General features: G+C 41.2%; 2 protein-coding genes and 1 long non-coding RNA gene across 49 annotated transcripts in view; 2 read left to right on the plus strand and 1 right to left on the minus strand.

Moving 5' to 3' along the window:
• LOC129487761 (uncharacterized) overlaps positions 1-3,179 on the plus strand; it is a 57,741-nt gene extending 54,562 nt beyond the window's left edge. Inside the window, exon 3 of the long non-coding RNA XR_008659456.2 lies at positions 3,146-3,179. This is a non-coding gene — a long non-coding RNA (uncharacterized lncRNA). The remainder of the gene's footprint in view (positions 1-3,145) is intronic.
• The window catches only part of FUT8 (fucosyltransferase 8), a 464,407-nt gene that overhangs the window by 326,673 nt on the left and 117,051 nt on the right, over positions 1-20,683 (minus strand). For 4 of the 47 annotated variants that reach the window (XM_063644500.1, XM_063644503.1, XM_063644505.1 and 1 more), the window contains exon 1: positions 10,622-10,750. The exons of 26 other annotated variants lie outside the window; for them this stretch is intronic. The gene's annotated coding sequence lies outside the window, so the exon portion shown is untranslated. Of the gene's footprint in view, positions 1-9,402; positions 9,889-10,621; positions 10,755-20,683 lie in introns of those variants that run through there. 17 more of the 47 variants (XM_063644490.1, XM_063644491.1, XM_063644461.1 and 14 more) reach the window with 11 other exon arrangements.
• On the plus strand, positions 9,515-11,044 carry LOC134737319 (uncharacterized). The gene has a single exon (XM_063644509.1). It carries the CDS (start codon positions 9,515-9,517, stop codon positions 10,022-10,024), a length of 510 nt encoding a protein of 169 aa, XP_063500579.1. The 3' UTR covers positions 10,025-11,044.

Below are 20,683 nucleotides of genomic sequence, written 5' to 3' on the forward strand. Positions count from 1 at the left end.
AAAATATTTAAAAATTAGCCAGGCATAGTGGTGCACACCTGCATCCCAGCTATTCAGGAGGCTAAGGCAGGAGGACTGCCTGAGTCCAGGAGTTTGAGACTGTGGTGAGCTATGATCATGCCATTTGCATGTCAGCCTGGGCAATAGGGCAAGACCCCATCTCTTAAAAAAAAAAAGGAATATGGAGAAAGAATACCCACCTAAATAAGTTTTTAATATAGACAAAAGTGCCCTATTCTGGAAAACAATGCCATAAAAAACATTCATTAGTAAGGAAAAGAAAAAGCACCAGGATTAAAGGCAGGAAGGGATGGACTAACTCTACTGTTTGGTGAAAATGCAGTGTGGTTTATGATCAGGACTGCCCTTATCTATAATGCTACAAACCCCCAAGCCTTGAAGGGAAAAGATAAACACCAGCTCCCAGTCTTTTGGTCATGCAACAAAAAAGCCTGGGCAATGAGAACCCTTTTCCTGGATTGGTTCCATTGATGTTTTGTCCCTGAAGTCAGGAAGTATTTTGCCTGTAAGTTCTTTTATTATTGAACAATACCCCTGGCCACCCAGAACCCCATGAGTTCAACACCAAAGGTGCTGAAGTAGTCTACTTGTCCCCAAACAAAATGTCTCTAATTCAGCTTCTAAATCAGGGGGTCATGAGGATCACTGGACACAGTACACTACAGAAAGTACTGTTAACTCTATGAAAGAGAATGTCAATAAAGAGACCATCATGAAAGTCTGGAAGGATTACACCACTAAAGAAGCCATTGTTGTTATGGAAAAAGCCATGAAAGCCATCAAGCCTGAAACAATAAATTCCTGCTGAAGAAGACTGTGTCCAGATGTTGTGCATGACTTCACAGGATTTGCCACAGGGCCAATCAAGGAAATCATGAAAAAGACTGTGGACATGGCAAAAAAAAAAAAAAAAGTGTGGGTTAAAGGGTTTCAAGATACAAATCTTTGAGAAATTCAAGAAATAGACATCACACAAGAGGAATTTAAAAAGATGATTCGATAAGTGCTTCCAATCCATACCAGGTAACGTAGAAGGAATGCCAGAAAACAAAATGACGTCAGACAATCTGGCAGAAGACTGTCTCATTGTTCAAGACTGCTTTTGACTCCTTCATGACATGGACCCTTCTCTGATATGGGCACTGAAACTAAAGCAAACGGTGGAAGAAGGATTGGTACCATATGGAAATGTTTTCAGAGAAATGAAAAAGCAAAAAAGACAGAAGTATGACGTATTGCCATAAAGTTATACCATGTGTGCCTGCCTCTCACACCTCCCCTTCCCCCTTCCACCTCTACCATGCTGAGACTAACAAGACCAATTCCTCCACTTCCTTCTCCTCTCAGCCTACTCAATGTGAAGACAATGAGGATAAAGATCTTTGTGATGATCCACTTCCACTTAATGAAGAGTAAATATATTCTCTCTTCCTTATGATTTTCTTTCTCTTTTTTTTTTTTCTGAGATGGAGTCTCACTCTGTTGCCAGGCTGGAGGGCAGTGGCACAACCTTGGCTCACTGCAACCTCCACCTTCTAGGTTCAAGCAATTCTCCTGCCTCAGCCTCCCTAGTAGCTGAGACTACAGGCACGTGCAACCACACCCAGCTAATTTTTGTATTTTTAGTAGAGATGGGGTTTCACCATGTTGGCCAGGATGGTCTCAATCTCTTGACCTCAAGATCCGCCCGCCTTGGCTTCCCAAAGTGCTGGGATTACAAGCCTGAGCCACCCCACCCGGCCTATGATTTTCTTAATAACATTTTCTCTTCTCTAGCTTACTTTAAGAACACAGTATATAATACATATAAGGTACAATGTGTTAGTTAACTATGTCATCAGTAAGGCTGGAAGTCAACAGTAGTTTATTAGTAATTAAGTTTTTGAGGAGTCAAAAGTTACATGTGGATTTTCAACTTGATGGGGGTCTGTGTCCCAAACCCTGTGCTGTTCAAGGGTGACCTGGTGAACTATACATGCTGAAAAGTGTCACTAAAATATGAAGAAACCAACTTTTCTCTAAACTTTAGATTCACTTCCCTGAATAATTTCCAAAAGTTGGGTACCTTATTTTCCAACTGTGCATTTACAAGCAGAAACAGCAAATGACAGGTACTACACAAACATACATGTAGAAATGAACACATGATCCCTATTAAAACATTTTAGTTATTTATCATTATTTCCTTTCAGGTACTTCTGTACTGCTCTAAGTAAGCCTCTGTAGACAGTCATACAGAGGATGTGTTCTGGCCAAGCTTGGTGGCTCACACCTGTAATCCCAGAATTTTGGGAGGCCAAGGCAGGAGGACCACTTGAGCCTAGGAGTTCGACACCAGCCTGGGCAACAGAGCAAGACCTTATCTCTAAAATAAAATAAAAAATAAAAATAAAAAAAGGATGTGTTCTTTTCTTTGTTATCTAGTCTGACAAAAATTTCTCCAAAATAGACTTCTTTGGTAATTTTATTTTCATTACATCTTTATGCCATTATAACCCAAACACTAATCTTTTCTTATTAAGAGGAACTATTCCTAATTGCACATTACCAGGTTTCTTCAGCTCATTATTTGGTGCATCCTCAGTAGGTATACATCTTTTCAGCTTACTCAGCATTGAGAACATAATATTATGTGTTTGTTTACTTGCAAATTAAAAGTAACATTATATCTCTCATCCTATGCACACTTGACAACCTATGAGAGGTATCAAGCAGATACTTCTAATATTTGAACCTTAAAAATAAATGGAATTTTAGTTGACAGAGGGCTGGATGTCCGTAATTATGTCAGGATGCAATCAAGATTATCAGTAAACCTACATTTCTCATGCTGTTGAGGGGGTCAGTTTACCAAGGATAAGACAGGACCTTCTGGTCTCAAGAATTTCAGTTACAACCTGCCTAACCCCTAGAGTTTCACCAAACTTCCTAAGAGAGAAAGAAAAACCTAAAACTTATAAAAAGAAAGCAGATTGTTTACCCTGGCTTAGTTCTACTTGTAAAGAATCAACTTTCTCAAAATTACAATCTTTTGTCATTTGGCAACTGAATGAATTAAGTAGTTATTCAAAGAGCTCAAGACATAAAAACTAATACAACTTCTATTATATATTTTCTCCTTCAGGTGCCAGTACAATTCCACGTGTTAGAAAAACTATGTAAGTCAAATCCCAATTGATTAGGCCCTAATTATCAAACACACTTTCACCTTGTGAACTTCTCACAGTAACGGTCTTAAACCTGATAACAGTACTCCCATGAGTGGAGAACACTGTGCTTCATTTTTAGTTTAATATGTTAGTTCTCTTCAATGAACATAGTTTTTTTTTACATTATAGTAATGAGGCACATGAAGGTTAGAATTTGTTTTTGTTTTTTGAGATGGAGTTTCACTCTTGTTGTCCAGGCTGGAGTACAATGACACGATCTCGGCTCACCGCAACCTCCACCTCCCGGTTCAAGTGATTCTCCTGCCTCAGCCTCCCAAGTAGCTACGATTACAGGCATGCGCCACCACACCCAACTAATTTTGTATTTTTAGTAAAGACGGGGTTTCTCCATGTTGGTCAGGCTGGTCTCCAACTCCTGACCTCAGATGATCCACCCGCCTCTGCCTCCCAAAGTGCTGGGATTACAGGCATGAGCCACCGCACCTGCCTATAAAATCATTTTTAATAAATAATATTAAATGCTATACAACTGAAGTTCTTCTAGTCTCTTGCCTACCACCTCAAAAGGAAATGAAATCATTATAATAAACCTATTATAACATAAAAACTAATGTTTTACCTGGAAATGTTCTATGAACTCTAAGGAAAAAAGTATACTGTAAAGATGGTCAATTCCCGCATTTCTTACCATTGCTAGAAGAGGACGACAAACAAGGAGAAGAAAGTAGAGGGAAAGAGAAAAACTGAATAAATCTCCTTCATCTCCAAATAAGGCAAGCTCATCAACCAGTATGCTCCTCTCTCTATCTCCCTCTCTTCACTGACTGCCCCAAGGTCCCAGACAATACAGAATCTACAAATTATATCTGTTCACTTTACCACTAATTAAGATATTACTATCAGCTGTATTAAACAATTATAAAAATGATTGCTTTGATTAGCTTATGGAATGTTGACTTAAGTCATTAAATGACATTGCAATGCTTTTATTATAGTTTTGATGGTTTGTAAATATTGTTTATACTCCACATTTAATCTGGTTCTAGGTATTATTAGAATTTGATATCTCATTTAAGGGATATTATAGAAAAATCAGTCACAACATTGATAAAAATTTAAAACTCATTCATTGGCCATTGAAAGTCTTGATCAAATAAGACTTAGACAGTTACACAGGTTCATTTTAGTTAATACGTTTAAGGTAATTAAGAGGACTCTCCCATTTTCATTTTACTTTTGTTCAAGTTTACAATCAGAAAGTTATAGCATTTATGCACTTTCAAGTTTATATCATGAAGTTTATTCATTAGAAAAACTAATTCTAACCTTCTTCATGTGCCTCATTGCTACACGATATAAACTCATTACTCAGGTTCTAAAATAAACATTAGCTTAATTTTCCATTTTCATCTAAGATTAATATCAATGTTTTATTACTTTATAATGTGAACTTTATTTATACTGACCAGTCATCAAGGCTGTGACAAGATCTTTCAAGTTCGTTTTCATATTTATTCAGTTTATGGAAAAATAAATTTTAAAAACCCAAGATATAAAATACAACAAATACAGTGAGCATTTCAGTAGTGATCTTTAAAAGTTTTTCTTTTATTCCAGTGGTTCGATGAAGAAGTTATACTATAGAATCACTACAGAAGAAAAGGCAGAATAGCAAAGGCAAATTTGAACCACATTAGCACTACCCTTATATTGGTATAATTTGTTAATTAAAAGAAGATTTATAAATTCAAAACGTATTTCTCCTTCACATTGTCATTTTCTGACTAAAAAAAAGACTACCACAAAGAGATATTTTTTAAAGTAGATGGGTAAGAAAATTTAAATGAAATTAGCCCTATAACTCTGCTTTCAGTAAGAGTACAAAAGTAACCCTTATATTGACAAATATGGCATAATTCCATAGGTCCTATTTGCTCTTCCTCCACTGAAAGGGAAATGTGTAGTATCACATAAAGTTTATATGGGTTTTATGTTCAGAATATTGTAGAGATTAAGAAAAACCTTTGCCTGGTGGGTGGTAAGGTTAACTTTATTGATTTGATTTCCCATTATTCCAAATGGAAGCCTGTTGGATGATGGGGCGTAGCTGGGGAAAGGAAATAATGGCAGGAGATTAGAATGTTGAAAGAAAGAGAAGTTGGGATTTGAAACTAATCAATTCTTTAAAAATCTTACGACCAAGCATGGTAGCTCACACCTGTGGGAGGCCAAGGTGGGATGATCACTTGAGGCCAGGAGTTCAAGAACAGCCTGGGCAACATGGCAAGACCCTGTCTCTTTTAAACTTAGAAACAAACAAACAAAAAAATCTTTTTAATAAAATAAAGGAGCCGGGTACAGTGACTCACGCCTGTAATCCCAGCATTTTAGGAGGCCAAGGTGTGAGGATCACTTGACCCCAGGAGTTCACGACAAACCTGGGCAACGTACCGAGGTCTCATCTCTACAAATATTAAAAAATAATTAGCCAGGCATGGTGGCATGCACCCGTAGTCCCAGATACTCCAGAGGCTAAGGCGAGAGAATGGCTTGAACCAGGGAGGTCAAGGCTGAGCCGTGATCACGCCACTACTGCACTCCAACCTGGGCAACATAGTGAGACAACCCCCAACCCCAATCTCAAAAAAAAAAAAAAAAAAAAAAAAATTAAAATTAAATCTTAAATCTACACATCCCCATATAATAGTCTTCTGTTGGGGATTTTTTTACAGGTTCTTTAAAAATCAGTTGTAAATATCTTTTAAATATGTTTAACTGTTTCACTATAACAAGCTACAATGTAAAAACAATTCAAACTCCAAGAAAGAAACTCTACAGTACATGGTAGTGAAATATAAGCCACAGAATCAATAAGAAGATGCTACACTACTGTTGAAGACCAGAAGTTGGTATCTCCTTTGAAAAGGCTCAACAGAAGCAGTATTGATGCAGGGTACAAAAGTACTATAATAAAGCTGGATGTGGTAGCACATGCCTATAGTCCCAACTACTCAAGAGGCTGAGGTAGGAGGATCGCTTGAGTCCAGGAGTTCAAGGCCAACCTGAACAAAATAGCAAGATCCCATCTCTTTTCGAAAAAAAAAAGTACCATAATAGTAATACTTTTAGTTTCAGAGTTGTTTAAAAATCTTAGCTTTATATTTAGCAAAGTAACTTATTCAAGTTTTTTTAAATATTTACTCATGACTGTAAAACTTTCTTTTACATTTATCAATGTGCTATAATATGAAATGATGTATCCACCATTTAACTAAATCAAGAGATTTATTAAATGCAGTTTATCATAAATCAAAAATAACCATTAATGAAATGGAAGAATCTATTTACTTTATCAGCACTGAGATTCTATTTTCATAATGAAGATCTATGGCTAATAAACAGCCCAAACACTATCTGCAAAAAAACCAATATTCCAATGATTTAAATATACATATAATTATCAGTTTCTAGGCTTGGATTTAAAGAATATGTGAATGGTCAGAAGTAAATTAACATACCTAATTTATTACAGTTTAGAAATCTAAATGAAATGCCACAGGCCACAAAACAACTGCTTCATATTCAAAGGCACACATTCAATTTGGTAGATCAGCTGGACTCACTGCATTATATTGCAGGAGATAAAGGTTAAGCAACCTGGGGATACTGTTCCCCAGATGTCTAAAGGGTCCATTTTTTTATTGGAATTATCTCTACTTTAAAAAAAAAAAAGGAATTACATCTAATTTTGATAAAATACTAGCTTACCACACAATTAATACCTTCGCCCATATAAGATTCTACTTGAAGCTTCATTTTTGAAATTTTAGGATTGCAGCTAGTATAAAAACAAAATTTAAGAACACACAACATGCACAATGGGTCAAGAATACATGCCTTCTCTTCTGATGAACAGCACAAGAAGGTTAAGAAAATACTATAACATACTCTAAGTTTGGGGATACATTTTAGAGATTTTTAAATGAGAAATCCAATAAATCTTTAAGCATTTAGCTTTCCACTGTTGCAGCTCATGAAAAGATTTTTTAAACTAATTTGTAATACACACCATATTCACTCCACAAATAACTATGTACATACATATGCCCACATCAATTTCGTACTCTTTTAATTAAAAATTTATGTTTCTCTTGGTCATAAAAATCTGGTTTTAGGTGTTTTAAAAGTTCAAACAGCTATTAAGCTATACTTTGCTTTGGCACTAGCTCCCCCTCCAGACCAACGTACTAACATAACTGCATTTTAAAAACTAATAATAAGTAACAAGTTTTTACAATCCACTAGCAAATTTTAAGATTCACCACTTTTAAGGACACTCCAATTTCGTAAAAATAACTGGCAAGAATTTGCAACAAAACAATGCAGGATGTAATCAGAATTACTGTTTTGTTTTGTTTTTTTCGATTCTATACATCTTAAACAGAACTGATTTGTAGGAAAACAACTTCAGGTGACTTTTTAAATTCAAAAATATCCTCAAAATATAACTTATACAAGGCCGTATTTTATGGAAATTATTTTGAATCACTATCCTATTATACAAGATACTCTTCAAGTTAACTCACAACTTGACCAAAGATACATTTCTGCATCTGTTTCTGCAATCCATGCAAGTTTCATTCCAGCTGTTCAGCTCTTGAACTCAAACAGAATTCTCAATTTATAAGGCAGCAGAAAGAAAATCCATGTCTTGGAACTACCTTTGTATATGCTTTATAGCCTATTCATCTCTAACTCCCTGCATTTTTACACACTAAACCTGTAAAATCACAATTACAAATGCCTGAATTCCCAACTTCTCAATACTACTGTAGTATTTATAAATCAAGTAATTAAGATTTTCTATACACATAGCAGATTTCACAAGGACAGCAATGTACAGAGCCTTATTATTTGGCATAGGGTTTTAAGATGTTTTTACAGTTATTTTAAAGAGCAGAGACTACAACTCCATTATTTCTCATATATCTGCTATATTGTAGTGCTTAAATAATAATTTCTCTCCTAAAATACTTTCTATATGACTCACCTATTTAAAGAATTAGTCATAAAACATGGAATGTAAATTTAATCAAGAAAATAAATATGCACCTAACCGCAGGAATAACAAGAAAAAAAAACTATAATGAAACCTGCCTACAGTTTTCATAGAGGCAAGCCAGTTAAGTCAGTTACTTGAGAGCCGTTTAACTCTAAACTGATACAAAACTTGTGTTGAATTTGTTCCGCAAAACCTTGAAATTTGGGGTTATCTACTGGAGAATTTGGCTTTTCTGGGTCCACCCTCCTGAGTGGGTTTAAATAAACTGTAAATAATTCGAACATAGGAAGGAAAAAAATGCCACCTCTCCGTGCCTTTAACCAAGGCCTCAATCTATATTATACGGCAAAATGCTAAAATAAAAGCTCATCAGGGACAAACCCTAAGCATGACACTGCCACTTAAGAAATACACTGCGTCTCTGAAGATTGCAATCCCCACTGTGAAGAAAGAACAGGTGCTGCACCCGACAACCCACTCAATCCTGCAGGACAAACCTCCTAGAACTGATAAATATGGACTCATTTAACCTTCTCAAATAAGTTTAGATACTCAAAAGCCGCCAGCTCGTCATTTGCACATCAAAGGGGAGTACAGCTGCACTCAAGCCTTTAACTGCCCTGCATCAGTCCCTCGCGGATCTTTGTGCCGGTCCACTCCCTGCTTTCTAGCCCGAGCGGCACTCAGAGAGAGCCCATAACGCACGGGCATCTTCCTCCCCACAGACCGCGACTCCAGGGACCGAGCTGCTGGCGAAGGGAAGGTAGGTGTGGAGGGGAGACGACGGACACCTCCCACCCCCGCCCCCAACCCTTCTCCTTCCCTAGGCTTTGGCCCCTGCCCTAGGCAAGGATAAGCGACGCCGAGGGCATCAGCGGCGCAGCTCCGCGTCCCGGCTGGAGAGGCGGGCGCCCCTCACCCTTTGCCCGCGCCCCCGGGGCTGCGCCAAGGCATCCGCCAGAGCGTCCCGGGGGCTCCCTCCCCACTTTTCCGAGAGCCGCTGGTTAACCGGCAGCAGTTGCAACAACAGGCCCGGGGGTCGCCCGGGGAAACGAGCAGGGATAGCCGCGGAGCCTCCTCAGATCCAGCGCGCAGCCCAGCCCAAGACCCCGAGGCGCGCGGGGCCCGGGTCCCAAAATGCCCCCTTACCCCAGGCGGGAGCAGAGGCGGTCTCCGCCGCTCCCCGTCGCAGCTGCCAAAGCCACAGCCCTCAGCGCAGCTGCCCCACGCTGGGGGAGTGGGAAGGCTGGCTGGGTGGAGGATGCTACTCCCGACTGAACGGAGAGGAAGAAACGGAAACAGGAACCGCCGCCGCCGCCGCTTAACGGAGCCTTCGGCGCCACTGACTGAGGCAGAGCGCGAGGCGGCGCGAGCCGGGCAGTCGCTGACAGCGCGAGACCGAGAGCGAGCCGGGTCCAGGGCGCGCGACCCCGAGCAGTGCCGGCCCCATTCCGCGGGGAGAGGAAGGGACGGGTCGGCTGGGGCCAGGAGGGCGGGCAGGATGGGGAGGGGGCCTGGAGCGGAGGGAACCGGCTCCTCGGGTCGGCTGGAGATAACGCGCGCACGCGCCGGAGCGGCTCTGACAACGAGCGCAGGCGGGGAAGCCTCGGCCAGCGCCGGCGTGCGCGCGCGAATGGGGGCGCGCGCCCCTCGGCGTTCCTGGCTTCTGGGAGAGGGCGCGCATGCGCCGGCCGCTGCCACCTACGGCGACCCTGGCATGTGCCAGGGCTTCTCCCCGCCCCCTTCCTCGCTGCGCCCGTGGAGAGCGTAGCAGCAGCATCCACCGCCTAGCAGAGCCGCGGGCCACAGCGGGACCGCACAGTTCCAGCAGAGCAGCGGCTGCGCACGCGGGTGCCGGCTCGCACACAGGCGTAGGCCGCCCTCTACCGCCTGAAGGCCGGAGGCTGAGCGGGGCGCGAGCGGATCCCGGATCCCGGGAGGAGAGCCGCCTCCAGAGAATGCCGTGCTCCCTACAGCGCCAGGAACGGACCGGCCCGTGCCAGCTCAGTCGGCGGCCCTAGGGGGCACCCGCACTAGAGGTTTTGAAGCTGGCTCCTTGCTACTTTTAGGGGTCGGCGCTGCTGCTGCTCAGCCCCTGCAGTCCGCATTTGGCCGCTTGGCTGCTGCTTCCAGCGCTATCATACAATGGCATCGCTCCCCCAGGAGACTCAGCGAAGCCCTACTTTATCTTGTGAGAGCTGTTTCCACATTCGCTCGAAAAGAAAGACCCCCCACGAGGTCCTGAGTTCGATGCCCGGCCTCTCCCGACCCGCGGCTGCGACAGCCCCTCTGAGGCGGAAGTTTATTTAGTACGGAAAGAGAACAGCACGGGGAGAGGGGAGAGGCTTTGCCCTAGGATGCGTCCTACCCGCTCGGACTCGGAAAATTCCCGGCGCCCGCGATGCAGAGCAGTGGGCCGAAGGGCTGCCTCAGAACAGCCCAGACCGCCAGCTGAGCGGGAGGACCTGAGCGCGCCGCCCCAGCACACAAAGTAGTCGCGGGCCGAGGGGTGCCGCCGGGGCCAATCAGAGCCGCGCGCCGCGTGAGTGGAGTGCGAGCCGGCCAATCAGAGGGCCGAAAGATGAGCTTCCCGTTCTAAACTCTTCCCTGTAGCCTTGGGACCCAGATCCCAAGCCTGGGGCGCTTTACGGTGGGAGAGCGAAATGGTGCCCTGAAGACAAGACTCATTTCTCTAGGCTTGGGCATTTTAAAGTACATACCGGGGATACTTATCCCAAAGCAAGTAGCGGCGGCCTTTTAGATGTTAAATATTAAAAGATCACAGAAAAGAGATTTAAGAGTCGGTGGCCTGTCAAGATTGCAATCTGCCTAATATTCATAAATTCACATATTTATTGAGACCTTCTTATGTACCAGGAACTCTATCGCAGATACACAAATAAGGTACTGCTGATTCAAAACAAGAAAATCCCTTGTCCTCAAGCAGCTCAGGTTCTGAGGGAGGCTTTCCTAGACCTTGTGACTCGTATTTATTGTCAGCTCTTTAAACAAAAAGCACTCTATGAAGTGCTGTACTTGACAGTCGTTTTTATGATTGTTATCTCCCTGTGAGAAAAGAAAATCGAAAGGAAAGTAGAGTGACTTGTCCAAGATCACACAGAAGATGTACTAGCAGAGCCAGAATTATGTTCTAGCTCAGTTTGGGTGTCAATCATTCAATAAAATAATTCAATAACAATTTGTAAGTGCATGGATGCTCTCTCTCATGAGATTTCTGTAGTAAACGTACAAGCAGGACAAAATTCTGGTATAAAAGTGACACTTTGGTTGTTGGAAATGAACACAAATTTTAGGCTTATGTGGTATTAAAGGTAAAAATCTTATCAGTCATACTTTAGATAATTTTTAGAAGTTGGAGGTGGGGTGGATATTTACTTTTTAGTTTAAACACAGCATTTTAAAAATATTTTAACAAGCAAGCGTAACTTTTTCTTTTTTATGATAGAAGCAGCAGGAAGGATCACTTAAGCCCAAGAGTTCCAGGCTGCAGTGCCACATCGTGCCTGTCAATAGCCATTTCAGCCTGGGCAACATAGCAAGACCCTCATCTCTAAAATTAAAAATAAAATTTAAAAAAAGAAAGGAACTATTCCTAGTTGGTTAATAATCATGATAGTTTACACTGTATAATACTTTGAGATTTCCAAGTACAAAGCTTTACATTTGCCTCAAAATTCCATTTTTGTCTGGTGTTGCATTTTTACTTCCAAAATCCTAGGAATTAAAGCACTTATTTTCCCTACCTCCTTCCAATTGAAAAAAAAAAAAACCTGTCCTAGGCATGTTTTGCCCAGGATTTGGTGCATTATTTGTATAGAACAGTATCATATACGTTAAAATAACAAATAACTTTGCTATCTCTTGAACACACTCAGAAACAAATTCTTCAGTGATTTTGAAGTCTGCTTTGTTGAATCAATGTGCTTCTCCACCTGTGACGAAACATTATTATCAAAACCCTTTCCAAGGCAGGCTCAGGATTTAGCTGCCATCCCAAAACTGGAGGTCTCTGTCAAACAACTGATATCTGAGAACAAGTCTTTACACATTAAGTTCCAAGCCAATCATGAATTTCCAGGAAATTCACTTATAAAAGGGAATTTTATACCCTACCTCTTCTCAGTGTGGACAACAGTCCCAGCTTTTAAAAAATACATTCATTTTATTCTCTCCAGAGAAGAAAATTCCTAGAACTCAGTCCGTCTCTTGCCAGGTTAAATTCTGAGAGAGAAGGAATCCCCCAAAAGGTTCTAAACATCACTGGCCATCAGAAAGTATCTGTGTCAAAAGCATTTTTCCACAAGCTGCAGGTCCCACCCTGTTGCTGGACTCTCTTATTCTCTTCTCCCAACTGCTTGCCTCTGCTGCTCATCACTCCCAGTTCGTAATATTTGCTTATGTAAGTACAGGTACTCCACCTCTTACTCCACCCCTCCCTCACCAAACTAGGTTTTGGACCCATCTTTGCTTATCCCAAAAGTTAAAGACAAGTTCTGTTCAACAAAAGATTAGACAGAACAATCGTTATGATCTGTTATACTAACAACAGGGCCTTGTCAGTGCATTGTTTTCTTGTACATAGCCTCGGTCAAATTCTTAACCATCAGCTAGAGCTATGGGGACTTGGGAGTGGGGCAAGGAGTCAACCCTTAGACAATGGAAAAGATCAAAATGAAAGTTGAAATGAGTACATGAGTGGCCATTTTATTGAGAGATTAGCTAGATCAAAGTTAATGAACGTGAATGCTGTCACATTTCCTAAGTTGTGAACATTCATGTAGAAACTGGTGTGACATTTACTACCATTTTATTATGACTGTAATAATAATAGCCAAAGTGTAATAGTGCTGAACACCAGGCCCCATGCAAAACTCTTTACCTCCACCATTTAATTCTCAAATCAAACCTTTGAGGTGGATCCTGTTATTACTGTGGGGAGATCTGTGGAGTTCCAGCAAGGTGTTGAGGCACTCAGAAGACTTAGCATAAGCTACTTACCAAATAGTTTAGAAATTTTTCTATCTCTACCAACATGTACCAACTGAAAGTCAGCCATGGAAGCATTCTGAATAATTGTTAATTGTTCTCGTTGTTTTATAATTGTTGCTCTAGCTACATTTCACTTATAGGATCTGATTTTCCAGGAAGTCATCCAAAGGGCAGCATTGTTATTGCCAAGAGCAAGAAGGGGTGACCTTCAGATAATCATTTTACCCACCTGAGCCTCAGTTTTCTCATTTGTAAAATAAAAGGGTTGGACTAGGTAAGTTTTAGTTGTTCGTCAGTTCTAAAACTATAAATCTAGCCAACTTGACACACCGTTGACAATAACTACAAAAATGAAATTTAGGGGAAAAAAGTCTATATTTTCATTTTTATTTTTTAGAGACAAGGTCGCAGAATGTTGCCAAGGCTGGTCTTGAACTCCTGGCCTCAAGCTGTACTCTCGCCTCACCCTCCTGAGTAGCTAAGAATCTATATTCTCAAATTCAATGTGTTTTAAGTCACTTTTGAGCCAGCTCCTTAAACAAACTCTATACCTACTCGTTGAAAAGCCAGAGCAAATCTTTCCCATTAGAAGAGTAAATGAAGTGATTGATTTAAAGACTGATGAAACTAGCCAGACTATCCCTTCCTATGACTTGCCTCCATGGCTGAAATTTCTGTCTTCTCCACTGGGATAAAGCAGCATATAGTTCACACTATTGATTTTTTATTCAACATTCACTCCTGTCCTTCCTTATTAATAGGGCTCTTTATTTTTGTTTTCATCTGCCAATTCTTTAGGTAACCACCCAAACTCCAACTATAGAAGGGCAACTCAATTAGCCAGTAAATGGATTCCCTAATATGGTAGAAGATTTATCATGCTTACTCTCTCTTTCCAGACATACAAAAAGATTATATTTTTCCTCACCCACCCCAGATACCCTCCTCCCCTTGCAGTTGGGTTGGACCATGTGACTGACTAGCTGTAGCCACCAGTCTCTAGTGGATTGTGGGCAGAAGTGGTATGTGTCAATTCCAGGTAGAACAGTTCATTGCCAGCATAAGTCCTTACAGTGTTTACTCTTCCCCAGACTCAAGACCAGTATTATCTTAAAAGTATTGGTAAAGCCTCTCGGCTTAAGTTCCAAAAAAAAGGACAAGGTAGAGCAGCCTGCCTCCCATTTTCATCTGGTTTTAATAAGAAATACACCTTTGTATTTCTTATTATTATAAATCACAGTTTAAGCCACTGAGATTTGGGGGTATTTTTCACTGCGGTATGACCTAGCATCTAGGTTATGCTAGACTAGAATATTCTAGAATTAGAATAGTTCTAGACTATTCTAATTAATACACTTGAAAACCATTAGGACCATGAACTGGCCCAATCGGACTGAAGGAAAGGATTTTCAGTCCATATGTGGGGGAAGGAGTTATCTCTTTCCTGCCAGATATGAGCAAGTCAACCTGTAACCCAGATTGCCATTGGCAGCAATCTTGCAAGAGGAACTAACCTGAAAATGAAGTCAACCTACTGGGGATGGCAGACAGATAGAAAACCCTTGAAGATTTGATTGAGCTACGGTCAATCTTTCCTGGACTATTAATTCTATGAAACTACTGGACTATTAATCCTGAAACTACTCTTTCCTGGACTATTAATTCTACAAAAATAATAATTCTGTTTGTTCCCACCATAACACTGTAAGCAAAAACTCTTTCTTGTATAATCTTTAATTTCATCTCAGTTCCTAACATAGATATGTTTCAAGAAGCACTAAAAAATATTGGACATAGCCAGGAATGATGGCTCATACCTGTTACCTCAACACTGTGGGAAGCCAAGGTGGGAGGATCACTTGAGGCCAGGAGTTCAAGACCAGCCTGGGCAACCATAGCAAGACCCCTGTCTCTATTTTTTTTAATATACTGGATACATTAAAAAAATTTTAATGTAATAGATCATACTCTTGCCTTCAGAAAAAAAGTATTGTCTGTATTAACAAGGAGAAAGAGTAATTTGGTTCAATCCAATCTTCTTACAGATGAAGAGATTAAAACCTTGTAAGACATTACAAGCTTTATCAAGTTCATATAGCTTTGGTAGGGCAAAATTGAAGTAGGGAAATAGCTAATAATTTCTTCATCAAAATTGACCATAGTTTCCAACTTAGGATAGAGAAGTATTGAGCCAGTATATTACTCTCAGACTTACTAGCTATTTCGTAACCACATCACACCAATCTGGTTCAACTTTTATGTAACAAAGTTGTGAGTTGTTTTTCAGTTACCAGTGGCCCCCCAGTTTAAAGGTCACCAAACCTGAACATGCCCAGATGAACCGAGTCTGCAACCACAGCGGGAACCTAAGTGCTCTGACTGAGAAGTGAGGACTGAATTAAGAAGGGGACACCACATTGCAGGATCCAGGATCTAATCATATCAAGCTTGGCATCACCCCATGGCAGGATCCAATCAAATCATACCTCCCAGCATCACCTCATTGCAAGATCCAGTCAGATCACATCTCATTACTTTATGCGTACAAAACCTGGCCCAGGCCAGGCACTGTGGCTCACACCTATAATCCCAGCACTTTGGGAGGCCAATGTGGGCAGATCACTTGAGGCCAGGAGTTCAAGACCAGCCTGGCCAACATGGTGAAACCCTGTCTCTACTAAAAAAATACAAAAATTAGCCAGGCGTGGTAGTGGGCACCTTTAATCTCAGCTACTGGGAAGGCTCTGGCAGGAGAATCATTTGAACCCAGGAAAAGGAGTTTGCAGTGAGCCGAGATTATGCTACTGCACTCCAGCCTGGGCAACAGAGTGAGACTCCATCTCAAAAAAAGAAAGAAAGAGAAAGAGAGAGAGGAAAAGAAAAGAAAAAGAAAACAAGCCCTGCACAGGGAGACAGAGTTGAGCATATCTTCCTGTCTCCCTGCAGTTGACTCTCAATAAAGCTTTTATTTTCTCAAAAGCCAGTGCCATGGTATTGGCCATTGGCCTCTATGCATATTAAACAGTGCTCAGTAACAATCTGACCTTGGGCAAGTTACTTAACCTCTCTGAGCCTTGGTTTTTCCATCTATAAGAAGGGATGATGACCCCTAGCTCATGGGGTTGTATAAAATAAATGACTCAACATACAAAAAGCACTTAGTACAATTCTTGACATATGGTAAATGTTGTATACATTGCAGCCCTATTAAATGATGTTTATTCATAGCTAAACCATTTTTATGCATTAGGATAGATCCTGTTCTCCTTTACCACTCATTTAATTCAGACCACCGACCTGTGTTTTACCATCTCATATAATTTTAACGTATACCTATATTAGTGTGTGGCCAGCACCCACCTTTCCTATAGGAACTACTGCTCTCATGCCCACACTTTTATCACGATGGCAGCAACAACAGCTGTGTTACTGCTGTCCATTGCCCACACCTAATTGGTCAAGAGGGGGACACCTGACCCAAGATGGGCCAATGAACCCATTCCTCCAGGATATTTAGACGTGAGAAGAGAGATTATCTCAAGCCTCACCTAGATATAAAATCTGGGAGAAGTCATTAGTCATTTGCCAAGTGGAGAAACTCATTCTGCATTAGAGAATAAAGTCAGTGGACAGAGGAAGCAGAGAAGACAGAGTATCCTTATTATAATGGAATTCTCAGTTCCAGGTTTTCCTGACCAGTAGTTGAATTTCTGCCTTTTCTTCTGCTTAGGCTCCTCTCTTTCTAGGCTTTCCCTGTATCCTTCCAATATTGTTTCCATGTTGCCTAAGCTATTTCCAGGTGGGTTTATTGTAGATGCAATTAATGCAATAATATGCTCTACTATCATAAAGCAAAAAAAAATAAGAAGAGGAAAAATTCTTAGATGTATTACCTTTCATTAATGACCTGGATGATACCACTAAGAATATGACCATCAAGTTTATGAAAGTGAATCAACAAATTTTTCTAAGATACTAACTATATGTAAGCTCCCAGTAGAAGACACTTCAGATTACCTTCCTATATCTTTTCTCTCATTTTTCCATAATCACAAATCCCCATTTCTGGATTGTCCTATTGGAACTCAACTAAAATCTTACTTTTCCTAGTCTCCCCTGCAGTGGATGTGGCCACATGACTAAATTCTGCCTATTGAGATCTAAGCAGAAATATTGTGCAGTGCTTATATTTTTTTAAAAAAAACATGAAAATGAAGGAGATGCACCCTTCTTATTGCTTCTCTCCATCCTATTGCCTGAGGCATGATGATGTGATGACTGGAGCCCTTTCAGCCATCTTGGGCCGTGAGGAGGATAGCTGTACCCTGGGAATAGCATAATAGTGACTGGGAGGGAGCTGGGTCCTTGACAACTTTGTCAAGCCTCCACCCCAATCCTGAATTACTCATTTCCAAAATTATTTTATGTGAAAAATAAATAAGCTGCTGTTTTATTTAAGCCACTATTATCTAGGTTTTACTGTTATATGCCACTAATTCTGATACTATTGATACAATACCATTGCAGTTTAATAAATTCTGATACTATTGATACGATACCATTGCAATCTAATAAATTATATTGAGTTAGGCTGGATCAATAAAGCTGTATAAAAAGAAGCAAGGCCGGGGCCGGGTGCAGTGGCTCACGCCTGTAATCCCAGCACTTGCGGAGGCCGAGGCAGGCGGATCACAAGGTCAGGAGATCAAGACCATCTTGGCCAACATGGTGAAACCCCATCTGTACTAAAATACAAAAAATTAGCTGGGTGTGGTGGCACATGCCTGTAATCCCAGCTACTTGGGAGGCTGAGGCAGGGGAATCACTTGACCCGGGAGGCAGAGGTTGCAGTGAGCTGAGATTGCGCCACTGCACTCCAGCCTGGTGACAGAGCAAGACTCTGTCTCAAAAAAAAAGAAAAAGAAAAAAAAGAAACAAGGCTGGGCATAGTGGCTCACACCTGTAATCCCAGCACTTTGGGAGGCTGAGGCGGGTGGATCACGAGGTCAGGAGTTCGAGACCAGCCTGGCCAAGATGGCAAAACCCCATCTCTACTAAAAATACAAAAAAATTAGCTGGGCGCAATGGCGGGTGCCTGTAATCCCAGCTACTCGGGAGGCTGAGACAGGAGAATCACTTGAACCCAGAAGGCGGAGGTTGCAGGGAGCCAAGATCACACCACTGCACTCCAGCCTGGGTGACAGAGTGAGACTCTGTCCCAAAGAAAAACAAACAAACAAATCTGGCCCGGCGCAGTGGCTCACACCTGTAATCCCAGCACTTTGGGAGGCTGAGGCGGGTGGATCACCTGAGGTCAGGAGTTCGAGACCAGCCTGACCAACATGGTGAAACCCTGTCTCTACTAGCACCTGTAATCCCAGCTACTCAAGAGGTTGAGGCAGGAGAATCACTTGAACCCGGGAGGTGGAGGTTGCACTGAGCCGAGATAATGCCATTGTACTCCAGCCTGGGCAAGAAGAGCAAAACTCCATCTCAAAAAAAAAAAAGAAAGAAAGAAAGAAAGAAGAAAGAAAGAAAGAAAGAAAGAAAGAAAGAAAGAAAGAAAGAAAGAAAGAAAGAAAGAAGAAAGAAGAAAGAAAGAAAGAAAGAAAGAAAGAAAGAAAGAAAGAAAGAAAAAGAAAGAAAGAAATCTAAAAAGGATCTTGAAAGAACTGTTACAGAAACAAGTACATATTATTATATTTTAAAAATTAAAAATTCAAAAATAGACAATCTGGGGAAGGATGGGTAGGAGCAAGGTCATAAGGAAAAATTCCAGCCAAAAAAAAAAAAAAACCACTATCAGTATGATATAAATACTTGCTCCAGCAAGAATAAACCTTGCTAAAGTCACTAAAGTTCCAATGTTCAGCTTTTCGGAGGCAAAAATTCTACCTTAGATGTTAACCTAAGGGCAAATTAGAGTCTGATGGGAAAACACTAACTCTAACCAAAGTGACAAAAGTCTGAAAAACCAGAGGCCCTCTTGAAAGCAGAGATCCTGCCTATCTATATTGATCCCCACCATGTAGCGTATTTATTGAATGAGTTAATTAATTTTCATTGCAATATAACTGCCAACAGGATTAAGAAACAACCTCTGGTTAGTCAGGATCTTCTAGTTTCCATGGGAACAAGGCCATATAAAATCATGGTTCAGAATGTTGATTCTAACTATATTTGAATCCTTGCTCGCCAATTAATAGCTGTGAGACCTTGGGAAACTTGAAAACTCTCTCTGTGTCTAATTTTTTCATATCTGTAATGTAGGAATAATAATATTATCTACATCGTAGGGTTGTTGTTAGTATTAAATAAGTTATTACATATAATGCTCCTAAGAACAGAGCCTGACACTGAATAAATACACCATAAATATTAGCCATTTATGGCTCTACAAAAATCCTAAACTAAAGCAAGCCTTTGCAGACCCTATAATTATCTGATCTAAATCCGAAGTCAAGATAACATGAAAACAGAATCTAAGGAAGCAGAAGAAAGAAGTGATTGACAAGATTTCCTAGACCAAAGTCTGAATGTCATTTCAGTTCTGCAGTACATGCTATAACACAAATGTTGGTATTTAAAGCAAGGAGTAAAGGTTCTAAAAGCAACTCCCTATAAATTGTGCTGGTGTGATTTACAAGTACACTTATAAACCTACATAGATAGAGGTCAAGTAGGGTTAACTTGTATTTATTTCAAGACTGATCATTTAGTTTAAAATACACTCCAGGCAGGCACAGTGGCTCACACCTAAAATCCCAGCACTTTAAGAGGCTGAAGCAGGAGATTGCTTGAGCCAAGGAGTTCGAGACCAGCCTAGGCAACATGGCAAGACCCCCATCTCTATAATTTTTTTTTTTTAGATGGAGTCTCGCTCTGTCGCCCTGGCTGGAGTGCAGCAGTGGCGCGATCTCGGCTCACTGCAAGCTCCTCCTCCCGAGTTATGCCATTCTCCTGCCTCAGCCTCCCAAGTAGCTAGGACCACAGGCGCCTGCCACCACACCCAGCTAATTTTTTGTATTTTTAGTAGATACGAGGTTTCACCATGTTAGCCAGGATGGTCTCGATCTCCTGACCTCGATGGTCTCGATCACTGATCCACCTGCCTCGGCCTCCCAAAGTGCTGGGATTATAGGCGTGAGCCACCGCACCCGGCCCCAGATTTTTTTTTTTTTTTTTTTTATTATACTTTAGGGTTTTAGGGTACATGTGCACAATGTGCAGGTTTGTTACATATGTATCCATGTGCCATGTTGATTTCCTGCACCCATTAACTCGTCATTTAGCATTAGGTGTATCTCCTAATGCTGTCCCTCCCCCCTCCCCCCACCCCACAACAGTCCCCGGAGCGTGATGTTCCCCTTCCTGTGTCCATGAGTTCTCATTGTTCAATTCCCACCTATGAGTGAGAACA

The sequence above is a fragment of the Symphalangus syndactylus genome, chromosome 8 (assembly GCF_028878055.3).
Source record: "Symphalangus syndactylus isolate Jambi chromosome 8, NHGRI_mSymSyn1-v2.1_pri, whole genome shotgun sequence".
NCBI classification, from domain to species: Eukaryota; Metazoa; Chordata; class Mammalia; order Primates; family Hylobatidae; genus Symphalangus; species Symphalangus syndactylus.